General features: G+C 35.3%; 4 protein-coding genes across 5 annotated transcripts; 2 read left to right on the forward strand and 2 right to left on the reverse strand.

The window, feature by feature from the left end:
* The first annotated feature begins 3,412 nt into the window (after nucleotides 1–3,412).
* Nucleotides 3,413–5,008, forward strand: LOC107405486 (polygalacturonase inhibitor). Its single transcript, XM_016012550.4, has one exon. It carries the CDS (start codon nucleotides 3,789–3,791, stop codon nucleotides 4,791–4,793), a length of 1,005 nt encoding a protein of 334 aa, XP_015868036.2. The 5' UTR covers nucleotides 3,413–3,788; the 3' UTR covers nucleotides 4,794–5,008.
* A 1,440-nt stretch (nucleotides 5,009–6,448) lies between these two features.
* Nucleotides 6,449–9,897, reverse strand: LOC107405690 (uncharacterized). Of its 2 annotated transcripts, none has more exons than XM_048465982.2 (5): nucleotides 8,927–9,897; nucleotides 7,877–7,961; nucleotides 7,621–7,790; nucleotides 7,248–7,426; nucleotides 6,449–6,913 (listed from the first exon to the last, which is right to left on the reverse strand). In XM_048465982.2, the coding sequence occupies exons 1-5, from the start codon at nucleotides 9,300–9,302 to the stop codon at nucleotides 6,737–6,739; spliced, it is 987 nt and encodes a 328-aa protein (XP_048321939.1). In that variant the 5' UTR covers nucleotides 9,303–9,897; the 3' UTR covers nucleotides 6,449–6,736. The 2 variants fall into 2 exon arrangements, with proteins under 2 accessions (XP_048321939.1, XP_015868299.2); XM_016012813.4 differs by having other exon boundaries at nucleotides 7,152–7,426; nucleotides 8,927–9,893.
* Nucleotides 9,898–10,918: 1,021 nt separating this feature from the next.
* Nucleotides 10,919–14,067, forward strand: LOC107435594 (pentatricopeptide repeat-containing protein At2g37320). The gene is made up of 2 exons (XM_016047252.4): nucleotides 10,919–11,387; nucleotides 12,192–14,067. The coding sequence occupies exon 2, from the start codon at nucleotides 12,303–12,305 to the stop codon at nucleotides 13,890–13,892; it is 1,590 nt and encodes a 529-aa protein (XP_015902738.1). The 5' UTR covers nucleotides 10,919–11,387; nucleotides 12,192–12,302; the 3' UTR covers nucleotides 13,893–14,067.
* A 61-nt stretch (nucleotides 14,068–14,128) lies between these two features.
* On the reverse strand, nucleotides 14,129–15,890 carry LOC107404699 (cytochrome P450 93A3). The gene is made up of 2 exons (XM_016011722.4): nucleotides 14,848–15,890; nucleotides 14,129–14,755 (listed from the first exon to the last, which is right to left on the reverse strand). The coding sequence occupies exons 1-2, from the start codon at nucleotides 15,754–15,756 to the stop codon at nucleotides 14,129–14,131; spliced, it is 1,536 nt and encodes a 511-aa protein (XP_015867208.2). The 5' UTR covers nucleotides 15,757–15,890.
* Between the last annotated feature and the right edge of the window lie 3,771 nt (nucleotides 15,891–19,661).

The following is a 19,661-nucleotide window of genomic DNA, read 5'->3' on the forward strand; positions in this document are numbered from 1 at the left end:
TGGATTTGTACGGTGGTTAGTTTTAAAAAAAAATCCTAAAAAAATTCTATTGCTTAATTTTTAATTTTATCAAGAATATTTTTGTTCCAAGGTGGCTAATTTTTTTTTAAAAAAAACTTTTTGCTATTTTTCAAAAATCATATTACGGATGGCTACTTTTCGAAAAAACCCAAATCCCAAATGCACAAAATATTGGGCCTGATTCTGCAAAAAGTGTATTGATAATTTGCGTGCAGGCCTGTTGAATGTTCAATGTAGCCCTTCTTGTTTTGGAAACGGAAAATCGTTCATACAAAGGCTACCGGGAAACCCTTTCTCTCAAATTTTTTTTTTTTTTTTGGGGTTTCCAAACTGCAGATATTTTGTTCAAGTAATTACATTTAAATGATATCAATCTTAAATTTATTTATTTATTTTTTCTCAAAACTCAAAAAACAAAAAGCAAATAACAAATAGGAGGAAATTTTCTATGTCTAAGCGCATATTCTCTCGTCGCCCATTGAATTAGAATTAAATTCATTGAGAGAAAAAGCAAATGCCAATCAATTTTAAAACATAAAAAGATGGTCATAAACAATTAAATAAAAGCATAATGTATTTGGAGTAAGAGTACTTTGATTTTGTGAAGCTGAATGTGGTGGAGAGATGAGAGAAAGACGGCGAAACATTTCATTATTTCATTATTTAAACATGTGCATTCTTAAATTCCCTTTCAAAGTCATCAACATCAACATGTCGATATTGAATTACTTTAACCGATGAAACAAAACAAAAAAGAGTTGGTCCTCAACTGCTGACTTTCTCACCTCATCCACTTGGGGCCACTCTTTACAAATATTCTCAATCGGGAAAAGAAATTGTCGCCAACCCTATTTGAAGACCAGTCCAATTACAAAATAATAATAATAAATAAATAACATCAAAATTGAAACATAAAAGAACAATATTTTAATTTTAATTAAACTGGTTTGAAGGAAGCAGATTGTTTGTGGTAACTGATGGCGATCGATCTTTGCTTTGACATCCCACGGAGTCTGTCCCACAGCAGTTGACTCTGAGCTGTCCAAACTTTAGCTAAATACATCACCCCTACAAACAAAGAAAAGAAGATACTGTCCCACAACCAGCTATCGTTGGCGAAAATGAATTTCGACGTCGTGGCGTTGCAGCGGAGCAAGCTTGAAAGCGACGTGTCGTTTTCATTCACGGGGATGAACGAAACAACGCAGTTCGTGGACCTTTCCAGGAATTCACTGGAGTTTGATCTTCCGAAGAGCTTGGTGACGTTGGATCTTAATCATAACAAGATAAAGGGGAGTCTTCCGGTGGAAATGACCGCACTGAATTTGCAAGTTGCTGAATGTCAGTTACACCAGGCTGTGCGGTAAAATTCCACTGGGTGGCAATTTGCAGAGCTTCGACTACACGTCGTATTTCCATAATCGTTGCTTGTGCGGTGCTTCGCTTCCAAGCTGCAAGTAGTTCACTCGGTCCTACACGTTTTTATAATTAAAATTTTCCACTTTGTAATTGCTGTTTGCCCGATAAAGAGCTATACTAAAACTTCCCGTATTAATATATATATATATATATATATATTTTTTTTTTTTTTTAACGTTATCATTTAATGATTTGATCACATGACCATTGCATATATTTTAAATTATTTTCACATATATTATTTAATACTTTTTTTTTTCTTTTTTTTTTGTGGTGGAACTTTCCTTATGTTCTACAGTATGCTATTTCATATCTTGAACAGAGAATTAGAAAAATTATGTTTAATTAGACAAAGAGATATGTTGCAATGTACGGATACAGGATATGATGAAAATAAGATCCAAATGAATTCTTCATAAAAAAAAAAAATATATATATATATATATATATATTCCTACAAAATAAGAGAAACAGAAGCTTATGAAATAAATAATGCTAGGGAGCCAGAGCTATGAAGCTCTGTCTCTGTGTCTGTCTATATTTATATTGCACAAAGAAACACATACCAGACATCCAAATTATCAACATCCAATCCATTAATGGAACTCCCTTAGAACAAATTTGAGTCGTAGAATTCATCAAGTTTATTGTCAATGTCATCCCCCTCCAAAAACCAGTGGAGTTTCTTTGATGATATGAAATTGGAACTGGAAATAGATAACATAACGACTTTTATGTTATCTTTTCTTTGCTCAATGGGTGTTTATCAGATGTTAGATACAGTTGACTTTATTGCATAGAGTCTTGGAGAGAATTAGAGGCAACGAAGATTAACCATGAGAATAAATGCAATCTGGATTTCACTTTTGATGCCTCTGTCCAGAACTGACTTATTCATTAATAGCCAATTAGCCATTGTTTTAGCTTACTAGGTTTACCAAATTGACATGACTCAGTCTATAAGTTTACAGAACTCAATATACAAATACTATTTGTTATTAGTCTTGAATTTCCTTTCCCCACATCGACCATATTATTTTATAAAAACTTTATGAGATAAATCTTTCTCTTAATAGATTTTTTATCCCTAACTTAAATTATTATTATTATTATTGATCATCAAAGTTACGTAATTATATAATTTGAAAATTGTCATATATCTTAATGGTTTATATAACTGTAGTATATCTCTAATTATCAATCAAGAGATTATTTATACGGTGGATTAAAACTGCATCTTTCTGATTATTGGGCCAAGTCTATAAGTGATTACATTTGCAAATCAATGTTGTAACTTTTATATGTCTAAACTGTTTGTAACACTATTTTCGGCAAGGTAAGGAACATGATTGAACCTAATGTAATTCCAGATACTCAGAGGATTTTATATAAATATTTTATTTATTTTAAATATTGTTTTTATCAAATTAAATTTTATTTTTATCTAGTTTGTTTAATTATCAAATAGTTTTATTATATTCTAGTTTATTTATTTAATAGGGTTTTTAATTTAATAAAAACTCTGTTTTCCTAATATATATTCTTGGTCATGCAGAAGACAAAAAACATCTCTCAACACTACTCAACGTCCCTTTTCAAAATATTTATCCAATTTTATTTTTAAATACGTTCTTTTTGGGTAATATAACGCATTTCGATTTCTTCTACTTGTTTTTTTTTTTTGTTTGTTTGGCAAGCTCCCATTTAAGCGTGTATCTAGAAAAAAAATTTAACTTGGTGAAGCTGTATCTGGTGGAGGAGAATGGGAAAGCAAAATAGGGAAATAGTTTCCTTATTTCATCATAATTTAAACACATGCGGTCTGAAATTCTTTTTCAAAGTCATCAACATCAATTTGTCAATATTGGATTATATCAATGGACAAAATATATATATATATATATATAAAAGAAAAAAAAAGAAAAGATTTGGTCCTCGATTGCTGACTTTCTCACCTCATCCACGTGGGGCACTCATTGGAAATATATCACAACTGGGCAAGAAATTGCTCCCATCCCAACCATATCATCATCCTTAACTAGAAAAAAATAACATTAAAATGGAGACGTAAAGTACATACAATATTTTAATTTAATTAAACTGGTTTGAAGGAAGCAGATCGTGGAAATGGCCGTCTTTGCTTGATAGTGTTTGCCTTCAAGCTGTCCAAATTTTCGTCACTAAATACGTCACCCCTGAAACAAAAACCAAAGGGATACACTCCCATATTCCCATTGGGGGACTATATATATTCCTCACATTTCTTGCCCATTTAACTGAAAAAAGAAAAAAAGAAAAAAATAATAAAAACAAAACAAAACAAAAACCAAGCCCTCCAAGCTCCAACCATGGAAGCCCCTTCTTCAATACTCTCCATTCTCTGCATCACCCTCATCTTCTTCTCCAACCTTGTCCACCCCACTTTTTCAGAGCTCTGCAACCCAAAAGACAAAAAAGTGCTCCTCCAGATAAAGCGAGCCTTCAACAACCCTTATGTCCTCGCTTCATGGAATCCAGACATCGATTGCTGCGACTGGTACTGCGTCTCCTGCCACCTCACCACCCATCGCATCAACTCCCTTACCATTTTATCTGACGGCCTTCCCGGCCAAATCCCCTCCGAGGTCGGCGATCTCCCTTATCTCGAAAGCCTCGAATTCCATAAACTCCCCAACCTCACGGGTCCAATTCCGCCCGCCATTGCCAAGCTTCAAAACCTCAAGTCCCTCACTATAAGTTGGACAAACATTTCTGGCTACGTCCCTGATTTCCTCAGTCAGCTCAAGAACCTCACATTCCTCGACCTCGCTTTCAACAACCTCACCGGTTCGATTCCGGCCTCGCTGTCTCTGTTACCCAACCTCGACGCGCTCCATTTGGACCGCAACAAACTCACCGGTTCAATTCCCGACTCGTTCGGAGAATTCCGCGGCAAAGTGCCGTCTCTTTATCTATCCCACAACCAGCTCTCCGGTAACATACCGGTCTCACTGGGGAAAATGAACTTCGACGTCATAGAGTTGCAGCGAAACAAGCTGGAAGGCGACGCGTCGCTTATATTCTCCGGGAAGAACAAAACGACGCAGTTCGTGGACCTGTCGAGGAATTTGCTGGAGTTCGATCTGTCGGAGGTGGAGTTTCCAAGCACTTTGGTGTCGTTGGATCTTAATCATAACAAGATTAAGGGGAGTCTTCCGGTGGGGTTGACCGCACTGAATTTGCAGTTCCTGAATGTCAGTTATAACAGACTGTGCGGTCAAATTCCCATGGGTGGGAAATTGCAGAGCTTCGACAACTCGTCGTATTTCCATAACAGGTGCTTGTGTGGTGCTCCGCTTGAAAGCTGCAAGTAGTTCACCCGGTTCTACACGTTTCTTCGCTTTTTTCTTTTTTTCTTTTTTTTTTTGGTTATTATGAAAGCTATTTTACTCTTAAGAGTGGTAGGCTGTTGAACGGTAGCAGCGGATAAATAAAAGTTTCCACTTTGTAATTGCTGTTTGCCCAACAAATAGTTAAAACCAATAATTCCAATATTTTCATTTTATTATTATTATTGTTATTGTTATTATTATTATTATTATTATTATTATTATTATTTTTGGTACTTCACTTATGTTCAACAGTATGCTCTTCCATACATTGAACATTAAAGAAGAAAATAAAATTGAGAATTAGAAAAATTATGTTTAATAACACACATAGATGTTTCAACGTTAAAAGGACATAAGATATGACAAAAATAAGATCTAAATGAATTCTTCAGGAAAAAAATAAAATAAAATAAAAAAAGCAGAAGCTTGTGAAATAAATAATGTTAGCGAGCCAGAGCTGTGAAGCTCTGTCTCTGTCTCTTTTTATATTGCACAAAGAAACACATACCAGACATCCAAATCATCAACATCCAATCCATTAATGGAACTTCCTTAGAACAACTTTTGGTCGTATCAATCAATAACACGTTCATTGTCATCCCCTCTAAAAATCAGGGAGTTTCTATGATGATATGGAAATTACAACAGGAAATAGAAGAATAACAACTTTTTTTATTTTATTTTTTTTTTATCATTTTCTTTGCTCAAAGGGTGTTTTCTTAGATGTTAGATACAGTTGACATTATTACAGGCTTGGAGAGAATAAGAGGCAACGAATATTACCACCCACAAGAATAAATGCAATCTGGATTTCACATTTGATGCCCCTGTCACCATGGAGACTCCTTCCACTGTAACCTATATACTTAGTTTGGTTCCCCACCTCTCATAACACAACAAATTTGGTGTACTTAGTTTGGTTCCCCACATCTCATAACACAACTAATTTGGTAATTCTACTTAAACAAGGCACAGAACAAGAGACAAATCGAGACAATCACACATCTCTAAATATCAAACTGTTGGAGACCAATTTGACCATATGCCGAGCATTATCTCTCAGCATATCACGTTGGACAGATTCACTCCTATCACAGCCACTCATCAAGGACCGGACAAAAACAAAAAATACAGTCACACCGTACTCTCACAATTTTTTTTTTTTTTTGAGGGTAATACCGTACTCTCACAATTTACTCCATTAACTGATTGCTTTTACCTTTTCTAAAATTTTTACATCCTTTTGTGAAAATTTATATATCCACATATGGATATCTCTGTTTTGTATGAAAGCCGTACATGTATTCCTATTCAATTGAGTTATAGATATGATTCAACATTTCCTTTGTAAGAAAATTGAAATTTTTATTTTATACTTTACTCATGTTCAACAGTATGCTCTTCCATACTTTGAACGGTTTAAAAAAAGAAAAAATAAAATTGAGAATTAGAAAAATTATGTTTAATTAGATACGGAGATGTTTCAATGTTAAAAGGAACAAGATAAGATAAAAATAAGATCCAAATGAATTCTCCATTAAAAAAAAAATCTTGCTACAAAATAAGAAAGAAGTTTTTGAAAGAGATAATGTTAGTGAGCCTCTCTCTTTCTATTGCACAGACAAACACATACCAGAAATCCAAATTATCAACATCCAATCCATTAATGGTACTCCCTATAACAAATTTGAGTCGTATCATTTATCAAGTTTATTGTCATCCCCCTTCAAAAAATCAGGGCTTTCTTTGATGATATGAATTACAACTGGAAATAAATAACGACTTCTTATCTTTTCTTCGCTCAAGGGTGTTTTCTCAAATGTTCGATACAGTTGGCTTTACAGGCTTGGATAGAATTAGAATTAGAGGCAACGAAGATTACCATGAGAATAAATGCAATATGGACTTCACATTTGATGCTCCTGTTACAATGGAGACTCCTTCCATTGCAATCTGTTTAGACCATCAATAATCGCCCTTCGGAACTCACCATTGTGGAGAAGGAAAGATGAGACGTGCCCACCAGTGACCCATCGCACCTCTGAGCCCGGCCAAGCTTTTTGAAGCTCCAGCACAGAGTGCTTTGGAATGTACCCATCATCCTGAAACACAATTACGTAGTTGGCTAGATTTAGCAAGGATATGCAAAACTCTGAAAAATTAAACAAGATCACAGTTCATCCTATTCAAATCACAATTTCAGATGTTAAAACTATGTAACATAATCAGCTAGAAGTCCTGTATTTTGAAAAAGAACACTTCCTTCCTGGAGCACTGGAAATGTTAACAAACAAGTACACAACATATCAATAATGTGACTGAGATCTAACTGATACTTACAGTAGCAGCAACAAATATTACAGCATTGGGATTTTTTGGAATTGGAAAGCGTGTTACATCTGTGAGAGACAAAACATTCCGCATTCGATCTCTCACCTCCTCTAGAGTCATTGCAACATTCTGTGCTGCAAGTTCCTCTCTCAGTGCCTCCCACGCAGTGGCATGCTTTAGTATCCCCTCACAGAATGCCACAACAGCAGAGTGTGGAGAAAGAAAAGGAAGGGTTGCAACAGGTGTAGGGTGCAGTGATCCAACCATAGCAGCATGCACTCCTCCTAGAGTACATAAAAGCATTAAATTTTTGGACCCAACAAAAAGGACTCAAATTATTCTCTCATCCTTCTGACGAGAAAATAATTTTAATTTTCGAAAGAGACAAATGGGTAGACCAATGAAGAAATGTGACCTTAAAGCTAAAGAGGATGTAGTTTTAATAGTTTAGGAAGCAGAGGCTTGTATCAACTCTTACCCATACTAAGTCCACAAACACCCATTTTGCCATACCCTGCTTCAGAATCTAACCAATATAAGAGACTTCTAGCTTCTTCAATCGTTGCCCTTCCTAATAAGAGCAAGTCACTAACACACAATAATTTTGCACCACGCTGCAGCAGAGGACGTCTTTGTCCATAGAAAGGACTGAAATAAATAATTTACCCCACATCAAAAACTTATAAATTAATGAAAAAAATCAACATAGATAACCATGTGCAAATGATTTTCACCTCTCAAGCACCATAGTTGCAATGTTCTCCTTCAACAAGGGTCCTCCAAGCCGCAATCTCCGTTCAAATGTATGGTCCCCAGTTCCTGCAGGTGGAGATTAGAACTTTATTCCAAACAGAAGTGCCCCAAATGTCAAATTAGCTATGAAAATAAATTTGATTAAAGCTTTGAGTATAAGATACTTGAATATGTTATGTTAAGCTGTATGCAATAGATTCTGCAATATTTTGTGGAAAATATATCATATAAAACAACAGACAACTAGTTTAGACCACCAAAGCAGTTCATGATCCACAAACTGCTCTATAAAAATTTGGAATAGTGCAACAATTCCCAAGGAATACTATACCATACAAGTATGGCCTAAAATAATTAGCTACTTCTCGGAAGAAATAAAAGGCATAGGCTCATTTCTCTTAATGCTGACATGGCTCTTAAAACATACTTATTGCCCGACCTATACAACATTTTCCAGCAATGACTTGCTTTAATGAGAGAAAAACTATTGTGTACGGCATAACCGTTCTGAACATGTGATGCAATCTTTCAAGGAGAAGATAAATATTCAAGGAATGGTATCAAAAAAATTTGTATCCGAAATGAAGCCAAAAATAGTTGATTCTTTTTCTGCATATTCCATAAAACGATTAGAGTCACAATTTTCTAATCAGTAAGAGAAACTCCAAAAATTTAAAACTCAGCAATTAACATATAACATGATTTTTGTATAGTACATTGTGGTAAATAAGCAAGTCAGAAACAAAAAATCACAGAATTCTACTCTGAAACACTGCAAAACTACAGTAAGAAGTCTCTAATTGAGTGAAAATAAAACCATAAGAAAACCAAACCCATAAACCAAGCAAAAGAAACAACAGAACAATTGCCCCAAGTCAACTGTCATTGCGGCAAATAATCAAACAATATATCCGAGTCTTACAATAACAACTGGAACAACCTAAAACAAACGCATTTTTTGAAAAAAAAACAAAAAAAAAAAAAAACACATTTTTTTCCATGTTAAGTTAAAAAGATAAACAGACCAATACCTGCAAGATGAACAACGCAGGCCATTTTCTGAGGGGGCACACTTTTCGGGGTGAGAAAGGCAACTCTTGCATTGTGACTCTCTGGAGGCAATGCACTGAGAAGCTGCTCATCACAAGGTGTCTTGAATGTACCTTCTCTCAGACAAGCTGTCCTGCTCTCCCAAACCGTTTTCCAAACCGGTCGGACCAAAGTGGGCGGCAAATTCTGGCCAGCCGCATCTGGGAATAGCTGCTTGATCATTCTTTCTAGCATAACAAGCTTCGAACCACCCCATCCTCTTGAAAAAAATTGTGGGCTAATCTTTGTTCTGTGCATGCAAGCACCGTATACATGGTCCAACACATAATGGAGCAATCCAAGATTCAGAGTGACCATATCAAGAATTAAAACCCAAAAAAATCCTAAGACACCAATAGAAATTATTTCAAATCTATGGAAATTTCTATCGATTGGAAAGAAACCCACAAAGGTTTTCACAATCAAAACCTCAAATTTTTAAACAGACAAAGAGCAATTATTCAAATCTTCAAGAAAACTTAAAAAATGAATTTACCCACCAAAAAAAAAAAAAAAAAATCATTGCCTTTGAAGTAAAGCTAATGAAAATCAAAAGGGTATTTAGATCTCATAAATGAAAGAATACTGGATCAATTTTTTTATTCATCTCCTTGAAAGAAAAATAGCCAAGAATGTTTGCAAATCAATACGAATGGGTAGATACAGTCTTATACAAGAAATCGAAGAAAGGTTGGGGAAGATAAGATGGGTTACACCCAGAGACGCAAAGAAAAGGAAGAGTGAGCGAATGGAGGGTGGATCCAAAATATATGAAAGTGATTGCTGATTTTCGATAAAAGCGGGGTAGAGATCTTGCGGCAGAAGAACACAAAACTATGGGCGGGGAATCAATCGGCCAAGAGACACGCTGGATTCCGGTCCCACGTGCCATCTCATGCCATATCCATTCTCAAGTTTATTTACTAATTTATTTTGCTTCCGTTTACCTAACTCCTAATTATTGTAGAGGAATCATTAAAAATAGAAAAAATTTATTGAGGCCAGGCTAGCTCGGCGCAGCCCAGCTTAGCCCATTGAAAACAAAAACAAAAAAAAAAAAAAAACAAAAAAAAAAAATTATAAATGGGATTTGAAATTTTATAATTTGTAGTCATTTTGTGCCTTAGTTGATGATTTTTATCTGGAAAAAAAATTGATAATTTATTATTATTATTATTATTTATTGGTTCATGATGCTGCATTAGAGGTCCATCTTCCATGGAATGAGCCACAGATATAGATTTACTAACTAATGCACCAACCATAAAGAGAAAAAATGCGTGGTGTCATTGTTAATAAAAATTATGTTTTTTGATGGTCCTTTCAATGTTCTTGTTGCAAAATACTCTATTTTTGTTTTAGCTAAAATATCCTTTAAATACTCTTCTTTTTTTTTAATTTTTTTTAAACTGTACATAAGGGATAGACTTGAATCATAATTAAACAATTCATTACTATTTTTGTTACCGAAGTAATTACATTGACAGTTTTTCTGTGTATTTCCAAAATTTTTATGAAATTTGTTCCTAGTAGAAGGAATTGACTAAAAATATAAAAATATTTCTTTCTAACGTTTGGAAGGAAAAATGAAGGATAAAATATGAAAATAATAAATAAGGTAACAGAAATGATAAGAAGAAAAAAACGATTTTGTTTTTTCCCCTTCACATATTTGCAAAGTAAACACCATATCACTTAATAGTTAGAGGAAGTTAAAAAAAAAAAAAAAAAGTATTTATTTGTTTATCATGTGATCTTGTCTAATGCTTATGATTTAGCATTTTAGTTATTAAGTAAATATTGAAAAGTATATGCAAGTAAATTTGTATACTGTTTTGTCTCAGTTATGCCTTAATTCCGTCAACTATTAAAAATTAATTAATTTCAATAAAAAGATTTTGAGGAAAAAATGCATTTGGATGGGTGATAAAATTAAGCCAAAAAAAAAAAAAAAACAAAAAAAACAAAAAAAAGGATAAAAAAACGAAATCCAACAAAGAGAAAAACGTAGTTGCTAACCGATAGTTCGAATGAGCTCGAAAACCTTTTAAAGAGACGGTTAAATCCACAGAAAACAACGAAACAGAGAGAAGCCACAAAGGTATCCATGGCAACTCTCCCATGCTTCCAAAACAAATTAGCAATCCCAGAACCCAGATAGAAAAAAACCCATGAAACCCAGAAGAAGTAAAAGACCAAGCGACAATACTGGGATCTTCTTTGTTCAACCCCTTGACAATTCTATCAGAAAACTGCCATCTCCCTTTGTTGTGGTCGAATAATGGTGAACCTTTTTGTATAGAAAGTGGAAACAGCTGAAATTACTTACATTCCTCATCTCTTCGTAGTCATTTTATGAAGTTCACGGTGTTCTTGTAAACTTAGCTAAGCGAAAAGCTCAAGGTAAGGACCCTATGTTGGTGAGATTTTATTTAGTTTTTGTTTACTTTGATACATTTGAGTTTGTGCTGAAAGCACAATTTGCATGTGTGCTGTTTGAAAGTTTGTCTCTTTGAGTAACAGACCTTCAGAAATCGTGCACACATTGTGTGAGAGGTTTTTCTGTTTAAAGCATCTTCTTAGTCAATAAGAGATTTAAAAACCTGCAAATTTAGATTAATTCTGTACTTGTGCACATAGGAATAAACATTATATCTTTATGTTACTAGAACAATGCAATTTTAATCTAAATGGGTTATCCCTTAAAGGAGCACAAGGTTACAATTTAATGTATGCAGTTGGCAATTTGTTGGGGTATTTTCGGGATATGAATTTATGGCTGGATTTTTGGACTTTGGCAAGTAGCATGTAATAATCGACTTAGGTTGCAGCTGACTGATCTGTAAAACATCAGAAAGTTGTATGCAGAAACCTTACAATTGTGTTGGATACATATTTCTCTAGTCTTGATTCCTTTACTATAATACTCTTGATGAAGCTACTTGTTGATGCTGCAACTAAACTGGTAGACAAGCTTTTTAGGTCTTTTCTCCATACTGGAGTTACATTTAGGTGATCTTAGTTGTTTGTAAGTATCTTGACTGGTCAAGTGTGTATTCAACTTGAGAGATGGTGTTGGTCGTGTTAAGTAATATGTGGGATTCATGCTTTTGTTATGAGAGTTATGTTCATTGGTCTCCTGTATATTTTCTGTTTGATAAATTTTTATTGTTATCTGGTAATGAGCCACCTCCACATCACTTACAGGAAAATGTTGAAGTCAATCTTCTAACAGCAGTCGGACAGCATTGTAGTGAACAATCATTCCTTCATGTGTGGTTATTCAAATATGCTTGTGAGACTAGTGTATGGCAACAAATGAGAACAAACAGTGAATTTCTTTCCAAACTCTTGTATGGAAAGAAACTTTATCATGCTTTTCTACAACCATGTCCACCGTGGTTGAGATTTTTCTCTTCTTTGAACCTTTCTCAAACATTAGAAAAGAAAAAGAAGTCAAATAGAGCTCTGAGACTTCTGGACATTATTAACCCAAAAGCAAGTGTTGCCCGAACTCACCGACAACGCCATCTTCAGCTCATTGAGAACTTTTTAGCCCCTAGTTTGGAACAACTGAGTTCCCAAGAACTTAGTATTGGCTCAGCTTTATCTTGTTCAAGTTCATCAGAGGAAATAATAAACCTGTTTGGTCAAGGACTTGAATCTAATCCTGTTTATACTCAATCATGCAATGAGAGGTTAATGAATGATGCAACTGTCTTATCACATGCTGTTAGTTTGTGTGGGTCGATGTGCGACCTTCATGGTGGTGTTCAATATCATTGTCTGGCATTAAGAACGGGGTTTGTAGCAAATATTTATATAGGAAGTTCTTTGATCCATTTGTATGGTAAATGCAATGAGTTGGACAATGCTTACCAAGTTTTTGTAGAAATGCCTATAAAAAATGTGGTTTCATGGACATCTATAATTGCTGCATTTGCACAAGACTGGCAGGTGGATGTATGCTTGGACCTATTCCACAGGATGAGGAATTCAATTTTGAAGCCCAATGATTTCACATTTACAAGTCTTTTGAGTGCTTGCATGGGCAGTGGAGCTCTTGGGCAAGGGAGAAGCATTCACTGCCAAACAATTCAAATGGGTTTCTATTCGTACATTCACATTTCTAATGCTCTCATTTCAATGTATTGCAAATGTGGAGCTGTTGACCATGCACTTTTCATTTTCAGAAGTATAGACCGTAAAGATACTGTATCTTGGAACTCCATGATTACAGGGTATGCTCAACATGGTCTTGCATTTCAGGCAATTGATCTTTTCAAAGAAATGAAGAAGCAAAGTGTCAAAACTGATGCCATTAGTTTCCTTGGTGTCCTCTCTTCATGTCGCCATGCAGGTCTTGTTAAAGAAGGCTGGCTCTATTTAAATTCAATGGTCGAAAATGGTGTGCAACCAGAATTAGATCATTATTCATGTGTGATAGATCTTCTTGGTCGAGCTGGGTTATTGGAAGAAGCTCTAGAAGTCATTCAAAAGATGCCAATCAATCCCAATGCTGTTATATGGGGTTCACTGCTTTCTTCCTGTAGATTTCATGGAAACATATGGTTTGGTATCCAGGCTGCAGAGAACAGGCTATTGCTGGAACCAAGCTGTGCTGCAACTCATGTGCAACTGGCACATCTTTATGCCAGTGTTGGATGCTGGGATCATGTGGCAAGAGTGCGGAAATTGATGAAAGATAAAGGACTGAAGACGAGTCCTGGCTGCAGTTGGATTGAAGTTAAGAACGAAGTCTGCAAATTTAGAGCAGAGGACATGTCGAATGCAAGAATGGTTGAAATTATTTCAGTTTTGGATAGTTTAGCAGATCACATGGGAGCTTTAAGCCATGACCCAGAAATTCTCCAGGAAGAGATGGGGTTTATGTTTTACTTTCAATGAAGATAGTCATAGAATGTTGCATGTTTCTGAGGATAACTGGACATATTGTAGTTTATAGCATGAAACCAATAACCAGAAAACATACATTTAGTAAAAAATTTCATTTGTGACAACACCAATACGATGTATTGTACAATTGACAACATATTAATAATATATGACATAATATTTCATATGTGTTGGTACATGCTTAAAGTAAGTTTACAGTGCTTTGGTTTTAAGCTTTTTAACCTTTATCACTTTGATGAAAGTAGATTCAACCTGGCTACTGGGACACAAATCAATGGATGAAGTCTGGGGAGGGATATTCCAGGTCCCTCTTTCATGTCAATTGCTCCGCTCACCTTCCATTCAAAGCACTGAATCATTGCCGCAAGGGTTGTCTGAACAATTTGCAGTGCAAGTGAGGTTGCAGGGCATCCTCTTCTACCACTCCCAAATGGCAGAAGCTGAAAATGCTGACCTCTCAAATCCAACTGCCTATTGCCGCTCCCTTCTTCACTGAGAAACCTTTCTGGCTTGAACTCAAGCGGGTTGTCCCAGTGATTTGGATCTCTTCCCAGAGCCCACACATTGACAATCAACTGGGTCTTCTCTGGAATGTCATAACCACAAACAGTGCATTTCTCTGATGACTCTCTCACTATCAATGGCCCTGCTGGGTGGAGCCTGAGTGTTTCTTTCACTATAGCTTTGAGGTAAGGGAGATTAGCAATATCTGACTCTTCAACTAGTCTGGCTTTTCCACTTACTGAATCAATCTCTTGTCTTGCTTTGTTCATGATATTTGGATGGTTTATTAGCTCTGCTAATGCCCATTCTATAACAATGGCTGATGTGTCTGTCCCAGCTACAAATATATCCTGTAGAAAAAAGTTAAGAAAATATTTTCTTTTTATTCAAATTAAAAATGAGCAGCAGATTATATACATAAACAGTACTGCTAGCACTTTACCAGGATGAATGTCATAATGTCTTGTCTTGTTAATCTAATCTCTGAGCTCTCATCTTCTGATATATCAAGCAAAATGTCGAGCAAATCCTTCACTGATCCATTGCCACCTCCTCTTTTTCCCTCCTTCCTAGCCTCTTCATGCTCTTTTACAATCCGCTCCATCATGGTGTCAAAATCATCACGGATTTCTTTGAGTTTTCTTCCAAATCCTTGCAAATCGATGTTCTTACATAATTCAATGTAATCCGACAAGTTAAATTTCCCAGTAATCTCTGCCGTCTCTTTAACCAACTTCCTCACCAGGTTGGCTTCGTTTTCATTATCACAACAGCTTTTGCTTATACTCATCCTTGAAGTAATATTATTAGTCAACTTTAAAAGTTCTTCTCCAACTTCAACTGCTTCATTTTTAACGGCAATTTTCTGCATGAATTCTAGGAAATTGTTTATCTCTTCGCGTCTAATGGGAAGAAACTGTTCAAGTCTTGGTCCACCGAGAAGTTCAGACATGCAGAGTTTCTTCATGAACTTCCAGTAAGGTCCATATGGTGCAAAGATGAAATCCTCGGAGCCATGGGAGATATATTCTACAGCAGTCCTTTGAGGGCGGTTTGAGAATGAAGTTTCATGGGTTTTAAGGAACTCTTTGACAATTTCTGGGGACGAAGCAACAACACAAGGCTTGGAGCCGAGGTAAAGATGGATTAGAGGTCCATAGTGGTTGGATAGTTTGTGAAGATCTTGGTGTGGCAAAGTTCCGAGCAGGTGGAGGTGACCAACGATTGGAAGAGCCAGTGGGCTCGGTGGAAGACGAATCTTGGTTTTAGTTCTGGTTAATATGGCTCGGACCAGGATGGTGGAGATCAGCCAGACAAGGAAAACTATCATGTAGCTTTGGAAATCTGCCATTGATGAATCTTAACTAGTGAAATTAGTGGAGGCAGCGAGAGACAAATAGAAAATCCAAAAGTAAATATAAACACTCAAATCTTGTGAAGATTTCTTTTTTTTTTTTAAATAAAAAAAATATGCCTCTTATTAATTTCATGGCAATCAAAATTTATCACTTATTTTCTTGACATCTTAAACTAACAATTTTTTTAATCTAAATCTTAAATTAACAATTGAAAACAAAATTAATCTAAATAATTATAATGTTAACAAAAAAAAAATGATAGATTATATGACAAAAGAGACAAAAATAATAATTTTGAATTTAATTAAGTAGAAACCACATTTTGAATTGATCAAAAGATTGTGAAGCTATCCACAATTATTATTATTATTATTATCATTTTTTAACATGGCTATTTTTAGAACGGGTCAAAATGCATAATTAATTTGTACAGAAACAAATTGGAATGCAAAATCATAGCCTTCGGTCGTTAGGATCACTTTCAAACGCCCATATCATCAACTTTAAGCTCTCTAAATTTAATATATGCTTTAATCATTTTTTTAATTAATTATTCTACTCCAAGTATTCAGAATTTAACTTTATAAGTTTCCCACTTGGCCTTTTCTTTTCAGGGAACATTAAGTCCATTATAAATTAGTAATGATTGAGGTTCACGATAGCGGCATAATCAACATGGATCGAGTTTAATCAATTAACCCACTTGGAGTAGAAAAATAGAACCCAGCTTGAAAGAGAAAAACATTTGTTTTTGTTTGACGAAAAAAAAAAAAAAAAAAAACAAACAAAGAATTACAGAACTAGTTTGTCTTTTTCGAATGGAACCTACGAATTCATCCAAACAAAAATCTTGATACATATCAGTAGACAACTAGCAATTCTATATATATGAACTTTGTAAATTGCATTATTTATTTTAGAAACATTTGGTGTCGATATTGTATTCTATATATATGAACCTTTTAAACGGCATTATTTATTTTAGAAACATTTGGTGTCGATATTGTTATTTAATTAGTTTTTATTTTTTAATGGGTTAAAATAATTTCTAGAAAAATGGAAGACAAGTTGGTAATTAGAAATTTGTTGAGAAATCTTTTTTTTTTTTTTTTTCAATGGAAGCTACAAATTCGTTGAAACTACATTGTTAGAATTTAGAAATATTGGAATTCAAACTTTTTTTTTGAGAAAATCTTGCCTAACATTGTGGTACCATTTCAAGTTATTCAATGCCATTTGTTTAACAACTTTAAAAATCATGCTAATTAACTTTTTTCTTTTAAATTTTAAAGTAAAAAAAAGTCGTTTTTGCAAAAGCTTTTCTTTTCCTTGGATATGGTTCACCCTTTTGACTCAATGGACACTATGAATATATATATATATATATATATAATGATAAAGAGAAATTCTAGTTAGAATATAAAAATATCTGTTTACAGTTCTTAAAATTTTATATTCTCATAATATATCTAATTCCTATTAAATATTTTTCTATTTTCAGTTTTTAAAAGTCAAAATTTTCCATTTGTTATAATTTGTTTTATGTAAGGACTTGAGTATTGAGCCCAAGCTGCAGGGTGAACTTGGCCATGTGAATCAGGTGCTCAGAGATTGATGCACTTGAAATGGAGAAGGCTTCCAACATGAGCCGAAAGGAAATTGTCTTATGGTAATGTGGAATTGAAAACTTGATTAGGATGGTCTTCTGGACCACTTATGAAGGAAATGGGTTGCTGCAGTGGGTTGTAAGAAGAAGAAGAAGAAGAAGAAGAAGAAGAAGAAGAAGAAGAAGAAGAAGAAGAAGAGGCAGAGAAGCAGTGCATAAGGGAATGAGGAGGGTCGCCAATAGAAAAGAGAAAGACAGAGGTTTAGTTATAATACATCTTTTTTTTTCTGTATTAGTTTTGTGTGTTTTTAGTGATAAAATAAATCACAATAAGTGATATCAAAGACAAGATCTAGGCATAGGGTTCGCTGTCAAAACGATCAAATAAAGTATTTGAGCATACTAGAAGGTAGATCTTGTCGAGATGAAGAGAATGAGCCCAACCGAACCTCCATCTGCTGCTGCATGCACCAACACACGTTGGTCAAATTTTCTGTGCAGGTTTTTCAAGCCGGTCAACCAACATGCGCCATCCACGAGCCCTAGCCGAGCTGCTAACCGAGTCAAGAGCCGAGCCATGCCACATCATCATCTATCTCTCTGCCATGTCATCTGGTCTGCCACGTCATTAGCCACATCAGTAACGGTCCAAAACTTTTTTGAAATTGTAGAAATACCCCTATATTTTTTGTATTTGCAGGTTTTTCCAAAAGTTTTGGTATTTGCAGTTGATCTGGAACTTTTGGAAATTGCACTTTGTCCCTAATTTTTTTAAGATTCAGATTTTGATCCGAGAAGAGTCAAACCCAATGTTTTTGACTGTTTCGGACGCATTGGTGGACTCCATTTTGCCAAATTCAGCTCCAATTTTTTTGCAAGACTAGATGTCAATGGACGAGTTACATTCTAGAGTTATGATCAAGCTTACTGCCACCAACTATGCACTTTGGAGACCTTGGATGGAAGATATTCTAAATTGCAAGGATTTGTTGACCCTTTAACAATACGTCAAATCCGACAATGGATCGACCACAGTGTCTTCTATCATGTTACATAGGAGACGGAAGCATACATCCTCTAGAAGAAATTGGAGGACATGTACCAAGCCAAGACTGCTCGGAATAAAGACTTATTGATGAGGCGTTTGGTGAATTTGAAGTTGAAGAATGCAACTTCTATAGCCGAGCACACTAGTATGTTTCAGAACTTGGTAAACCAATTGTCTGTAGTGAAGTTACAACTAGGGGATGAAGAATAGACACTTTTACTTTTTAGCTCTCTTTCAGACAGCTGGGAGACACTAGTCATCTCACTCAGCAATTCGGCTCCGAATGGCAAACTTACCATGGCTATGGTAACGGATGCCTTATTTAATGAGGAGGCCAGGAGAAAGGACATTAGCAATGATCAAACACATGCCTTTGTCACAGAGAAACGGGGGAGACAGCAAAAAGGTACTCATAACAGGGGGAGAGGCAAGAGTCAGAGCAGAGGCAGATCCACAGATGGAAGGAGACCAACAAAGACACTTGAAGAAGTACTACAGGAAGATGTTGCGAAAGCAAGAGCAGAAAAATAGTCAGCCGACAAAGGATGATGAAATTTTTGTCACTGTTAGAGGAGAATTGGCATATTGTTCCACACATGAAGAATTATGCCTTCACACTTCAAGCCAAGAAGTCGAGTGGGTAGTTGATATTGCAGCATCCTACCACATTACTCTACACATAAAGTTTTTCAAGACATATAAAGCATGAGACTTTGGCACAGTGAATATGGAAAATAACAGTTTTGTCAAGATTGTTGGAATTAGAGATGTTCAGATAAAGACTAACGTAGGACATATAATTAATTTGAAGGATGTCCGTCATGTTCCACACCTTCGGCTCAATTTGCTCTTAGGAATAACCTTTGACAAGGAAGGCTTTGGCAACCACTTTTACAACAGCACATGGAAAATGACAAAAGGTGTTATGGTTGTCGCTCGAGGACATATTTGTGGAACACTTTACAAGACTCATGTGAAGATTTGTGCAGATAACCTCAATATTACAAAAGGAGAGGTATCTCAAAATTTGTGGCACCAAAGACTTGGTCACATGAGTGAAAAAGGATTGTCTACCTTGACAAATAAGAAGCTTATCACTATTTCCAAGGATGTCGTGCTAGATTCTTATAATCATTGTTTATATGGTAAGCAACATAGAGTCTCATTTAAGACCTCTTCAACGAGAAGATCAGAATTGCTTAATTTGGTGCATTTTGATGTTTGTGGACCTTTGGAAGAGGAAT

The sequence above is a fragment of the Ziziphus jujuba genome, chromosome 11 (genome assembly GCF_031755915.1).
Source record: "Ziziphus jujuba cultivar Dongzao chromosome 11, ASM3175591v1".
Classification (NCBI taxonomy): Eukaryota; Viridiplantae; Streptophyta; class Magnoliopsida; order Rosales; family Rhamnaceae; genus Ziziphus; species Ziziphus jujuba.

Bases quoted from the DNA above. Each gene is read 5' to 3' on its own strand.
- LOC107435594 (XM_016047252.4), top strand. From the start codon at position 12,303: ATGAGAACAAACAGTGAATTTCTTTCCAAACTCTTGTATGGAAAGAAA.
- LOC107404699 (XM_016011722.4), bottom strand. From the start codon at position 15,756: ATGGCAGATTTCCAAAGCTACATGATAGTTTTCCTTGTCTGGCTGATC. The intron at 14,756-14,847 runs GTAAAGTGCTAG...TTTTTTCTACAG, and splicing joins ACATTATGACATTCATCCTG to GATATATTTGTAGCTGGGAC.
- LOC107405690 (XM_016012813.4), bottom strand. From the start codon at position 9,302: ATGGTCACTCTGAATCTTGGATTGCTCCATTATGTGTTGGACCATGTA. The intron at 7,962-8,926 runs GTATTGGTCTGT...CTCCACCTGCAG, and splicing joins CTGCGTTGTTCATCTTGCAG to GAACTGGGGACCATACATTT. The intron at 7,427-7,620 runs GTAAGAGTTGAT...TATGTACTCTAG, and splicing joins TGTTTGTGGACTTAGTATGG to GAGGAGTGCATGCTGCTATG.
- LOC107405486 (XM_016012550.4), top strand. From the start codon at position 3,789: ATGGAAGCCCCTTCTTCAATACTCTCCATTCTCTGCATCACCCTCATC.